The sequence below is a fragment of the Leptodactylus fuscus genome, chromosome 8, assembly GCF_031893055.1.
Source record: "Leptodactylus fuscus isolate aLepFus1 chromosome 8, aLepFus1.hap2, whole genome shotgun sequence".
NCBI classification, from domain to species: Eukaryota; Metazoa; Chordata; class Amphibia; order Anura; family Leptodactylidae; genus Leptodactylus; species Leptodactylus fuscus.
Window position 1 is genome coordinate 21,719,932 of NC_134272.1, and position 14,251 is coordinate 21,734,182.

General features: G+C 43.8%; 1 protein-coding gene across 1 annotated transcript; it reads left to right on the forward strand.

The window, feature by feature from the left end:
• The first annotated feature begins 2,212 nt into the window (after positions 1-2,212).
• On the forward strand, positions 2,213-11,602 carry LOC142217576 (serine protease 33-like). The gene is made up of 5 exons (XM_075285869.1): positions 2,213-2,310; positions 9,798-10,008; positions 10,399-10,670; positions 10,963-11,132; positions 11,275-11,602. Exons 1-5 carry the CDS (start codon positions 2,268-2,270, stop codon positions 11,509-11,511), a joined length of 933 nt encoding a protein of 310 aa, XP_075141970.1. The 5' UTR covers positions 2,213-2,267; the 3' UTR covers positions 11,512-11,602.
• Positions 11,603-14,251: the final 2,649 nt, after the last annotated feature.

Consider the following 14,251-nt stretch of genomic DNA (forward strand, 5'->3'; position numbering starts at 1 on the left):
GGGAGCTACAAATGGAAAATAGGTGTGACAGGAAAGGGTTAAAGGGCCAAACATAAGGGAACTAGCTGCACTAGGTGGCGCTACACAGCTTTATTTCTTCTAAACTAAACTACGTGAACATCCAGCCGGTATGACTGGTGAGGTGGAGAATAATGTACGGCACTGTGTTAGTCTAGCTTATAAACCCGAAAGGGAGATGAATAGGTTGATGTGATGTCCCCATGTAAAAGACGGATGTAAAAGAAGATGAAAGAAAACCAAATGAATGAGCAAAATAACTCAGGAGGGCTAAGGCTAATGCTCAAAAACCAAAAACAGGAGGAAAACCAGGGATAGGAAGGAAAGAAGGACCAGGGAAGAAGAGAAGAGTGGAGACCAAGGCGAGGAGAAAAGGGGAGGCCAAGGTGAGGAGAAGAAGGGAGGCCAAGAAGAGAGGTCAGAGGAAGGGAGAAGAGAAGAGACTAAGGGTTGGGAACAAGAAAAAAAATTTGAGAAGATAAGGGATAGGTACAGGAATATAAGGGAGGCCATTAGGAAAGACGATACGAATAGGAGAGATCAGGGCATGGGAGAGAAGAAGAAAGGAGATCAAACAGGAAAAGAAGAAGAAGGGATATTAAGTGCCAGGAGTGGGGAGAGGGAAAGAGAGGAGGTCACTAAGTTGGATGAAAAGAATAGGGAAGATATGAAGATCCAAGAGGAGAAAAGAGATGATTAAACAAGGAGAAAGAAAGGGAGATGCCAGGGTAGGGAGAGATGAGACAAGGGGAGAATAGGGGAAAAGAGAAGAGGTCGGGGAGAGGAGAGGAGAAGATGGGAGAAGAGAAGTGGTCAGGGGAGAGGAGAAGATGGGAGAGGAGAAGAGAAGAGGTCAGGGGAGAGGAGAAGATGGGAGAAGAGAAGAGGTCAGGGGAGAGGAGAAGATGGGAGAGGTGGTCAGGGGAGAGGAAATGGGAAGATAGCAGGGTTTTGGGAGAAGTGAAAATATGAGAAAAGGAAAAACAAGGGATAGGAAGACAGGGGAAGAGGAGACCTGGAAAGAGCAGAGGTGGTGAAAGGGAAAGAAGGGTGACCATTGAATGGGGAGAAAATAGAAGGAAAAAGAAGGAAAAAGAAAGAGAGATGGAGGATGAAGGATAGTTATAGAGAGATAAAAATAGGAACATAAGCGGGAAGAGGAGATGGCAGATCACGGGATGTGAGAGGAGAATAAGGAAACCAGGGCTGGAGAGATGAGGTGACAGAAGAGAGGACACCGGTGCAGATAAGAGGAGAGGCCAGGGGTCAAGATCGAACAAGAGAGACCAGAGGAGAAGATATAACTACAGAACAGGGTGGGGAGAGGAGAATAGGTGAAACCAGGTCTATGCGGTGGGGTCAGTTCTCTGCAGGGTGAGGTGTTTATTTAGCCTTTTAGTCATTCTAGGTAATTGCTACAATTTACAGAGATTAAAAGAGATTAACAAAAGCTTTGCAGTATCCGATATGCTAACAGTTAAGCCCCCCCACACGGCTGCCGTAGGTTCACTTTTAGGACTATTCTGGAGTTACATGGGGACATTAACACATTAGCATTACTGCACCTTGTCCGTGACTGCGATATGGGCCTGTACCCTTCTGTAGGTGGCTGTGATGTAACGCAACAAGTGCTGTTAGGTTATATGTTTGTGCTCATATACATTGTATACATTCTGATGTTAGCACGCTTCAAGGTAATATATGTAACATCCCAATAACCCCAGAATAAAGTGAATTAAAGTAATTAAACATACACAAGACATAGAAATATACATCTGACATATACATCTTTCACTATGTTAAAAATACCGACCAGAACTGTATCGTGTCTTTAACCTCATACGTTCTCTCCTTTTATGATCCATACATAGTTTTGGCTTCATAACTGCATCACAAAACCTGATCAAAACCTGCATATATGAAAGCACCCTATGAGTTAATTTCGGTGTGACTGGAGCAGGGAGGTGCAGGTTCTAGGCTATGTTTGTCTTTGGTCACCTGTGCAGTCTTTTCTTGCTCAATAGTGACATCACGACTATGACTATGGCCACCTCCTTCTGTGCATGGTCACATAGATTCTTCTCTGTAGTCAAGGCAGTTGTTAGTACAGAAGAATTCTCCGTAAAAACAGGTCTAGCCACGTTCAAAACACAAGGTATAGGATTCCAATGTCAGTGTAAAGGAGAAACCACAACACAGACTGGGAGAGATTATTCCTGACCAAAGAACATCAACCACAAGGTGTGACCATGGCCAGCGTCCTGTGTCTCACCAGCCTCCTGCTGCTCTCCGGTAAGTGGCTTCTACAATCAGCTGAGCAATTATGGATCACAAGTCCGTTACTCCAAAGGTATCATTAATGTCTAATTGGTTGAGCTGTTTGCTGATCAAGTCTCTTTAATGGGCCAAAAACTTTAGGGTGTGTTTAAATGTTTTGTAGGTCGGATCCAGTTTTTGGATGCTAAAACCAGGTGTAGATCAAAAAGGGAATTAAAAAATAGAGAAACTACAACAACTACAACAACTACTACTACTATTACTACTTCTACTTCTATCACTATTACTAGTTCTACTACTACTACTGCTGCTGCTGATGCTGCTATGACTACTAGTACTACCATTACTGCTACCACTACAACTTCTACTAATGTCACTATTACTACTACCACTATTACTACTACTACCACTACTATCACTTCTATTTCTATCACTATTACTACTTCTACTACTACCACTACTACTATTACTACTACTTCTACTACTACTATCACTATTACTATTGCTGCTGCTACTACCACTACTACTTCTACTACTATCACTACTACTGCTGCTGCTACTACTACTAGTACTACCATTACTACTACCACTACTACTTCTAATATTACTATTACAAATACCACTATTACTTCTACTACCACTATTACTTCTACTACTACTACTACTTCTACTACTACCACTACTACTACCACTACTATTACTTCTATTTCTATCACTATTACTACTTCTACTACTATCACTACTACTAATGCTGCTGCTACTACCTCTACTACTTCTACTACTACTATCACAATTACTACTACCACTATTACTTCTACTACTACCACTACCACCACCACTACTATTAATACTACTATTACATCTACTACTACCAATACGACTAATACTACTACCACTACTATAACTATTAATACTTATATTATTATTATTATTATTATTATTATTATTATTATTATTATTATTATTTGTTCAAATAGTCGAATACTGAGGGGCTATTCGAAACGAATATCGAATATTTCACTGTTCGCTCATCTCTATTAATATTAATTACTATTACTACCGTATTAATTATTCTATCACTACTATTATTAATACTTTTATTACTACTACTACCACCTCTACTACTAGTATTACTACTACTACTACTACTACTACTACTACTACTAATAATAATAATAATAATAATACCACATAATACTATTGTTACTAATACATCTATTACTATTACTACTTCTTATATTGCTACTGATAGTTCTATTATTACTAATGCTACTTTTATACTATTGCTACTATTAATACTAATACCACTATAACTGCTAGTAATAATATAACTACAGTGTTCTTTGCAATATGTGCATCAGTTGTGTTGCAGTTTCTCATCACTATGTATAATGAGCAAACATTTGACTCTTCTATACATATGAGAAGTTGTAATTGCTGGAGAGTAGAGGGCTCTATTTCCAGATGGTCAATATAGTTTAGGTGTTTCTGGAAATTGATCAATATACTATTTATTCCAGTACATACTCTTCCCAGCTTAAAAAAAACAATACTGCTGAATTGGTTTGTCGCGCAGTATTTTTTTACTGCTACCCTGTCATACATTTCTAGGACAGTGTGCTCATCTGATTATCAGCTGACGCGTTTCCCCACAATGGAAGATCTCCACAGCGATTCATCAGAGTTGGTCAATATAGTTTTTGTTGTTAACATATAATTAAGGAGCCTGAAGAGGGAGTAGTCCTTATAGCTGATGTATGATCACTTCTGTACTTCCCTTGGACTAAAGTGAGTCAGATCTATGCTCAGTATGTAGGAAGGAGACCATACTCTATATATCTCCCTCTATGCTGGGTAGTACTAACTAAATAATCTGCACTTGGGAGGATGGAATCGCTGTTACAACAGGTTACTTGTTGTATATTCTCCTTCTAATGTGAACAGTGGACATGCAGAGGAGGAATCGTTTCCATTCTCCTCCTAAGGCTGAGTTCACACTGAGTTTTTTGGTCAAGATTTTGAGGCGGAATCTGCCTTAAAATCCACCTCCAAAAAACACCTCACCATACAGTCCTATGTAAACCACTTCAATCAATGCAAGTCAATGGGAGGCGGAGAATCCGCCTCGCATTTTTTGATGTGGAATTGACAAAAAAAAAAAACGCGAGGCGTTTTTCGATGGCCACATTCAAAAAACGCCTCTAAAAAATGCCTCAAAAAGCATGTAAAAAAAAAAAGCCTCAAAAAACATCACACAAATTTTACTGAGCAGATTTGTGCTGACTAGAGATGAGCGAACACTAAAATGTTCGAGGTTCGAAATTCGATTCGAACAGCCGCTCACTGTTCGAGTGTTCGAATGGGTTTCGAACCCCATTATAGTCTATGGGGAACATAAACTCGTTAAGGGGGAAACCCAAATTCGTGTCTGGAGGGTCACCAAGTCCACTATGACACCCCAGGAAATGATACCAACACCCTGGAATGACACTGGGACAGCAGGGGAAGCATGTCTGGGGGCATAAAAGTCACTTTATTTCATGGAAATCCCTGTCAGTTTGCGATTTTCGCAAGCTAACTTTTCCCCATAGAAATGCATTGGCCAGTGCTGATTGGCCAGAGTACGGAACTCGACCAATCAGCGCTGGCTCTGCTGGAGGAGGCGGAGTCTAAGATCGCTCCACACCAGTCTCCATTCAGGTCCGACCTTAGACTCCGCCTCCTCCGGCAGAGCCAGCGCTGATTGGCCGAAGGCTGGCCAATGCATTCCTATGCGAATGCAGACTTAGCAGTGCTGAGTCAGTTTTGCTCAACTACACATCTGATGCACACTCGGCACTGCTACATCAGATGTAGCAATCTGATGTAGCAGAGCCGAGGGTGCACTAGAACCCCTGTGCAAACTCAGTTCACGCTAATAGAATGCATTGGCCAGCGCTGATTGGCCAATGCATTCTATTAGCCCGATGAAGTAGAGCTGAATGTGTGTGCTAAGCACACACATTCAGCACTGCTTCATCAAGCCAATACAATGCATTAGCCAGTGCTGATTGGCCAGAGTACGGAATTCGGCCAATCAGCGCTGGCTCTGCTGGAGGAGGCGGAGTCTAAGATCGCTCCACACCAGTCTCCATTCAGGTCCGACCTTAGACTCCGCCTCCTCCGGCAGAGCCGGCGCTGATTGGCCGAAGGCTGGCCAATGCATTCCTATGCGAATGCAGACTTAGCAGTGCTGAGTCAGTTTTGCTCAACTACACATCTGATGCACACTCGGCACTGCTACATCAGATGTAGCAATCTGATGTAGCAGAGCCGAGGGTGCACTAGAACCCCTGTGCAAACTCAGTTCACGCTAATAGAATGCATTGGCCAGCGCTGATTGGCCAATGCATTCTATTAGCCCGATGAAGTAGAGCTGAATGTGTGTGCTAAGCACACACATTCAGCACTGCTTCATCAAGCCAATACAATGCATTAGCCAGTGCTGATTGGCCAGAGTACGGAATTCGGCCAATCAGCGCTGGCTCTGCTGGAGGAGGCGGAGTCTAAGGTCGGACCTGAATGGAGACTGGTGTGGAGCGATCTTAGACTCCGCCTCCTCCAGCAGAGCCAGCGCTGATTGGCCGAATTCCGTACTCTGGCCAATCAGCACTGGCTAATGCATTGTATTGGCGTGATGAAGCAGTGCTGAATGTGTGTGCTTAGCACACACATTCAGCTCTACTTCATCGGGCTAATAGAATGCATTGGCCAGCGCTGATTGGCCGAATTCCGTACTCTGGCCAATCAGTGCTGGCCAATGCATTCTATTAGCTTGATGAAGCAGAGTGTGCACAAGGGTTCAAGCGCACCCTCGGCTCTGATGTAGCAGAGCCGAGGCTGCACAAGGGTTCAAGCGCACCCTCGGCTCTGATGTAGGAGAGCCGAGGGTGCACTTGAACCCTTGTGCAGCCTCGGCTCTGCTACATCAGAGCCGAGGGTGCGCTTGAACCCTTGTGCACACTCTGCTTCATCAAGCTAATAGAATGCATTGGCCAGCGCTGATTGGCCAATGTATTCTATTAGCCTGATGAAGTAGAGCTGAATGTGTGTGCTAAGCACACACATTCAGCTCTACTTCATCGGGCTAATAGAATGCATTGGCCAGCGCTGATTGGCCAGAGTACGGAACTCGACCAATCAGCGCTGGCTCTGCTGGAGGAGGCGGAGTCTAAGATCGCTCCACACCAGTCTCCATTCAGGTCCGACCTTAGACTCCGCCTCCTCCAGCAGAGCCAGCGCTGATTGGCCGAATTCCGTACTCTGGCCAATCAGCACTGGCTAATGCATTGTATTGGCGTGATGAAGCAGTGCTGAATGTGTGTGCTTAGCACACACATTCAGCTCTACTTCATCGGGCTAATAGAATGCATTGGCCAATCAGCGCTGGCCAATGCATTCTATTAGCGTGAACTGAGTTTGCACAGGGGTTCTAGTGCACCCTCGGCTCTGCTACATCAGATTGCTACATCTGATGTAGCAGTGCCGAGTGTGCATCAGATGTGTAGTTGAGCAAAACTGACTCAGCACTGCTAAGTCTCTGCATTCGCATAGGAATGCATTGGCCAGCCTTCGGCCAATCAGCGCTGGCTCTGCCGGAGGAGGCGGAGTCTAAGGTCGGACCTGAATGGAGACTGGTGTGGAGCGATCTTAGACTCCGCCTCCTCCAGCAGAGCCAGCGCTGATTGGTCGAGTTCCGTACTCTGGCCAATCAGCGCTGGCCAATGCATCCCTATGGGAAAAAGTTTATCTCACAAAAATCACAATTACACACCCGATAGAGCCCCAAAAAGTTATTTTTAATAACATTCCCCCCTAAATAAAGGTTATCCCTAGCTATCCCTGCCTGTACAGCTATCCCTGTCTCTTAGTCACAAAGTTCACATTCTCATATGACCCGGATTTGAAATCCACTATTCGTCTAAAATGGAGGTCACCTGATTTTGGCAGCCAATGACTTTTTCCAATTTTTTTCAATGCCCCCGGTGTCGTAGTTCCTGTCCCACCTCCCCTGCGCTGTTATTGGTGCAAAAAAGGCGCCAGGGAAGGTGGGAGGGGAATCGAATTTTGGCGCACTTTACCACGCGGTGTTCGATTCGATTCGAACATGGCGAACACCCTGATATCCGATCGAACATGTGTTCGATAGAACACTGTTCGCTCATCTCTATTCCTGACCTCTTACCTCAGACTCCAATGCTTGGAGAATTTCCTGTTTTTTTGTTCTCCATTCCTTGCTGTTTGGCCACTCTGTAGCCTCACCAGTGGTTTGTTCTTTGGCTCCATTGTCACCTCCACCCTGTTCTCTCTCCTGCTGGCCGAAGCGGAAGGCGCAACTCTTAGCAGCGTTATAGAATCTCAGCATCCCTATTTTTAGGGTACCGTTCACAGCAATTTCTGCCTTCCCCTGGCGGACCCCTATCTCAGGAATCTGTAGTTAAGATTCTTTAGGCTGAATATGACATTATACCGTGGAAACCGCACACCAGAAGGAATTTCACTGTAAAATTTTCTGAGGATTTTTTTTTTTTTTTTATTGTAGATTTTCCTTCGGGCAGGTCTCATTGCATGGAAACATATCTACATTATAAGATCAGCGAAAGTCATCAAATTCTTATGCAAATATTACACATGAGAGAGTACCAGGAATGTGCGTGTGATGATGACATCACTGTTACTACCACATGGCTCCGCCCAAAACTGTTTCAAGGCCTCAGATGTGTAGAGTTTGTCACTGGCTTCATCTGAACCAGAACTTATTATAGGTGTCACTTTCTGGTTCAAGGTGGAACGTCTATGATCTATATTCAAGATGACACTGTCTATAGGTCAGGTAGAGTAAGTCGTATTCAGTCAGGATTTTTAAGGTTTGTTACATGACTTATAAACCAATACAGATTGTGTGTATATGGGGCAGCATAACAATAATAACTTATATACATGACAAATATATCAATCTCTTTAAAGAAGAGACATCACAATAGCTAAAAACATGTAATAAGTAGGGTTGAGTGATTGGGATCGGGAAAGATCGGATGTCGATCGGCGATCGAGCAAATTTCACAATCACGATCGGGATCGGCAAGAAAATGATCGAAAATCGGATTTTAAAAATGATTGTGAAGTCTCAAGATCAGCTCAACCCTAGTCATAAGCGCTTCATCTTAGTCTATGGTGGGTAGTTCAGTCACCACATCTACATATTGAGGAAGCCACATGGTGGCCCCACATGTGGGGATCTAATCCTCTTCCACCATTGCTCTGAATATATTACTTGTGAATTGTCTAACCTGTTAGCACTTGGCCATCTTGGCACTTGACTAGGTCCGACCCTGTGTCAGGTGATTGGAACCAGCCCCTGTCCCTTGAGTTGCATCGCTTCCTCCGTCTTCTTCTGAGCTCAGGTAGCCAGTGGTAAAAATTGGAGAAGGGAATGGGGTTGGTTCCGATCACACTTGACATGAGCTGGGATGGGAGCTAGCCTGGAAACTCCAGATCCAACTTCATAAAGACCCTCGACATAGTAAGATAAATTGCATCCCCTTATAGATATAGCTAGTCTCTACTATTTAACAACAGATGCATGCTTGGTCAAGCACAGAGTATAGACATTTATGGAGGAGATGTTACTCTGGATCATTGTTCAGTGCGCCAGTGACACCCCGGCATGATGAGTACTCTCATGTGCTATTTCACAATAGAAGAAAGGAAGGCACTTGACTTTAGGAAGAGGTGGCCTGAAGTGTTCCTGTGTGGGATTTCAGGCACACTGCTGGAGACAAGACATAGGAAGCTTGTTTACCACCCAGGAACCGAGACTAGGAAGCTGAGCTGTGACATATAAAATGATGGTAGTCTCATGTTCGAAGCTGTACTGGATAGTGAGATATGGAGTCTGGAAGTTAAAAGGTCAAAACATTGTGACCCTTTTGCTTGTTAGTGTATGTAAGAAAAGTTACAGTACAAGAGGACCTTTCTCTACCTCCACCAATTCAAGTTTTTATTCTCTGTTAATATGTGCCTCTCCATCAAAATTTTACTATCCCCCGCCATTCCTGAGCAACAATTACACTTAGTTTTGGTGTCTGATGTGCTATTTAGGCAGGTGGCAGAAACCAGGGGGTGAGATTAAATCATGATAAAATCCGGACTTATTGGAGGTGGTGAACAAAAAAACATCTACAACATTCCCATTAGGAATTGCCCTCTATATTGGACGTAAAGATTAAAAGGCCAAAATAGACACATTTTATGATGTATAAGACCAAGTGAGAGACCTGGACAATCTGAAATGTTGAAATTGGTGTTTTGTGGAATTCCCCCCAGTCTTGGGCAGAGACCTCAACTGAGGGTATGAGAGGACATTTTGGGCTAATGTTATGCAGTCTGGCATTGAACTTTGGATGTCAACAAATTGATATGAACAAGGCAAACAAGGTGATATATTCCATTATGTTTTCCAGTCTACATCCCTCCAGTCATTTCAAACTTCACCACTGCAGCCCAACCAACATGTGGAAACCCAGTGCTTGGCGATCGGATCGTTGGTGGAACAGACGCAACTGACGGAGAATGGCCATGGCAAATCAGTCTACGATATAAGGGTTATCACATCTGTGGTGGGTCTTTGATCTCCAACATTTGGGTGCTCACTGCCGCACATTGCTTTGAAATGTAAGTGGTTGCTTACTGATAAGATCCTATGGTCTGGTTTATCCAAACAAGGTACACAACAGAGTGGTCAGGAAGGTCTGCCATGTGAGGCTGACAAAAGTCACTGAAATGTAACTTACTTGAGCAACTGGACCTAAAATAGTAAAATATGGACACTGGGATTAAAAGAAAGTCAGAAAGGTGACAAAATGTATTTAATTCTTAAGGTTACCATTGTATTTAATTCTATCTTTTGGTGGTAAGAATGTCTTCTTAGGTGAGATCACTGGACAGACTTGATGACCTTAGTTCCAGCCCAGGTCCATGGGCTGTTGCTTCATGAATAACCCTGTAGTAGGTGACATTGCTCATCTCTGTTGTCTAACATGGTCTTTTGGTTTTGCTCTTTAGGTCTACAAGTCCCTCAGACTATAAAGTTGGTCTTGGCGATTACCAGCTGCAAATCCACAATTCTCATGAGGTTTTGTCCGATGTACAAAGAATTATTGTGAATCCTGAGTACAATGGAGCGGGCACCCCAGGGGACATTGCTCTTATTCAGCTGTCCAGTCCTATTACCTATACTGAGTACATCCTACCAGTGTGTATCCCTACGGCTTCCATGAAGTTTTCTGCTGGAGACAACTGCTGGGTTACTGGATGGGGAAATACAGGATTTGGTGGTAAGAAAACCCACGAGATACACAGTATTTTAAGCCTGTCGTGTACCATGCTGTTCATGAGGGCCACACAACACTACAACCCCATCATTTAGCAGTGTATCTAATCTATCACGTCACGATATTAAAAAGAAACTATCAGTATTACCCATCATTTGGCCAACAAGTAAAATCCTAGCTTTGGTGTCTGCAGGGCACTTCTTGGTGGATTCTCACAACTTCATCACTCTAGGCCTTAGTCTTTGTGTTACCATATTGGGTACTGCATGATGTTGACCATTGTTCTTCTCTACAGTGAATCTTCCATACCCACAGACTCTCCAGCAGGTCATGGTGCCTATTATCAGTAATAGTGCCTGTGATAAGATGTACCACATCGGCTCCGTCATCAGCGCCAACCAGCAACTCATTCCCAGTGACCAGATCTGTGCCGGGTACCAGACTGGACAGAAGGACTCCTGCCAGGTGGGTGACTTATCTTCCGATTATGGCACTGGAGGAGAGGCTTTATTTGACTTGTCATTTTCCACATTCAAGTAGATATTATAATGAATCTTCAACATTCTCCTAATCTTGTTATTTAGTGGACTATCCTTCTTCATTTCAGGGTGACTCCGGGGGACCTTTGGTTTGTAAAACCAATGGAATTTGGTATCAAGCTGGCATTGTGAGTTGGGGAGATGATTGTGCCCTGCGTAACCGGCCTGGAGTTTATACCTATGTCCCCGACTACTACACCTGGATCTCCTCGTATGGAGCCATGCGCTCCGTGCCCTCTTCCTCTCCATCTGCATTTACAGCATCGGCTTTTCTACTGACCATCTGTCTACTGCTACACACTTGATGACCAGTGGACTCTACATAGAGTTAATTCCCTGATACTATAATATTAAAAACTTTTATAGGAGAATTTCAAAAGGTTAGACCGGTCATGACCCAAGGTTTCATTGGTGGGATCGGTGCACCAAACCTGATTATTGATATACTATACATCTAATTATCATTTCTAATCAGCTGCTATATATTTCTGGTCAATGAAGTTACCCAATTGCAACACCTCACCATCTCATTCTTGAAGGTTGAAGGAGAAATTTTTGGTATCCAAAGAAATTTTTGATGGCTGTTCCTGAACTCTCCCAACCTGTTCAATATCATTTCAATAGATGGTCACTACTCTACATGTGGGGACCTTATGTTGTAATTAAAGTTCAATGTGGCTACGTGGCTGGTAGACTTTGAGCATCACAACGTACCTGGTTACCTCTAAAGGACTGTCTTGTGTACTCTCGATCACTGACCTACTCTCAATGATCAAAGGAACCTAAACCACATGGTACGAAGATGGCTGGAAGCCGGACTAATTGAAAAGTTTCAGATTTTCTGGAATCCAAAACTTTTGGGAAAATTGTAACAAGTCAACATTTGCTCATCACCTCTAGTAGTGACCGGGGCAGACTTTGCATTCTTTGGACTCCAAGCAAAGATATATTGGGGGGACCCCCATTAATTTATTTATTTTTTTAGGTGACTCACTGTATTTATAGCCTCCACATTACCACTTTACTGGTGCAGTTATACTTCATTTAAGGGCTCGTTCACATCAGCGTTCGGGTCTCCGTAGTTCAGGTTTCCGTTTCCTGCCTAAAACAGAGGCAGGAGACGGAAACCTGCAGGAGTCTCTCTCACCCATTCATTTGAATGGGTGAGAGAGATGTCCGGCGGTGAGCGTTTTAGGCTCTCCGCCGCGAAACCGGGTTTTATAATCCGGACACAGAGTGGGACATGCAGTACTCTGTGTCCGGATAAAAAAATCCGGTTTCGCGGCGGAGAGCCTAAAATGCTCACCGCCGCTCACGGCCGGACCCGGTCTGAGCTTTCCGACTTCTGGCATGCAGAAGACGGAAAGCTCAGAACGGACAGGAGAACGCAGGTGTGAACCTAGCGTTAGTCTGACCAAGTGACGACTTTTTTTTTTTTTCAAATAGCGCTTTTTTCTGTGTCGAACTCGAATTTGTACAGCACCGTTTTACTTAAAGCCTACCTGAATTTGTGATTTTTTTTTTTTTTGGGGGGGGGACTTTAATAAATATTATAATTGATTGTGATCTCCATTGCTTTTTTGATACCACTTTGTTTGTATAAACACTAGAGATGAGCGAACAGTAAAATATTCAATATTCGTTATTCGTTTCAAATAGCCGCTCAATATTCGTCTATTCGAATGAATATCGAACCCCATTATAGTCTATGGCAGAAAATACTTCATTCAGGGGATCCCACCATTCGACTCAGGAGAGTCACCAAGTCCACTATCACACCTCAGCAAATGATGTCAACACCTCTGCAATGCAACTGGGACAGCAGGGGAAGCATGCCTGGGGGCATCTAACAAGCCCAAGTCACTGTATTACATTGGGATCCCTGTCAGCTTGCGATATGCAGGAGCTGACTTTTTCCCATAGGAATGCATTGACCAGCGTTGATTGGCCATCGGTCCACAGCAGTTTCCATTCTGGTCCGATTTTAGACTTAGAATCAGGGTGGATTGACACTCTAACCAGCAGAGTTTTGGGGAATCAGGGTGGATTGATCCTAGTAGGATCAGAATTGTGCAACGCTGATGGTGGAGGAGTATGAGGAGGAGGAGGAATTGTAGAGGGTGAGCACACACATGCAACTTCATTTCATGGTGCTTGACACCAGTGGACATGAAAATGATGGGTCTATCCAGTGGCTGTTCATTTTTATGAGCTTCAGCCGGTCAGCACTGTCAGCTGACAGCCGGCTGCGCTTATTCGTAATTATGCCACCGGCAGCGCCAACGACAGTTGATTCCAAAGTGTGAACATACCCTAAATGTGGACCTACGTAAACCAGTCAAATTTACTGAAATATATTTGTCTCATTTTCAATGATAAACAAAGAAAACTGTTATGTGTCCGTTCACATAGGGCGCCGCGCCCTCACTGGTGTCAGACCTTGTTACATTATTACGATATTAATCCGGAAGGGTTTCTATGTTTCTTTGAAAGCATGAGAAATGGGAAATTCAAGAGAGGAAACCTGTCAGACCGGATCCTGTTATCATTGTAAGTGCAACAAAAGGTCTATAGAAACCCATATATATATATATTCCCATATTGTACATGAAGACGTCCACAAAGGGATGAATCATGTGATCCAGGCCGCCAGCAAAAGGGCAACTGACAAGTATGAGGGCACCTGCTCCATCCTGGATATTGTCTATGTGGATCCATTTCAGGAGGGCAAACAGTCCCCTATAGTCCAGTTCATACATGTGAAGGTAACACGGTTGAAGAATATGACAGTGTGAACATATCCCAACTCTAAGTCTAGTCGCATACATCAGTCCAACATTGCTGAACCCCCTCCCAGTTTAAGCAGAGTGTAATAATTATTCCTGGGTGTCCACTAAGGGACATAATACTGTGTGCAGGGGCCACTAAGGGACATAATACTGTGTGCAGGGGCCACTATGGGGGATAATACTGTGTGCAGGGGCCACTATGAGGGATAATACTGTGTGCAGGGGCCACTATGAGGGATAATACTGTGTGCAGGGG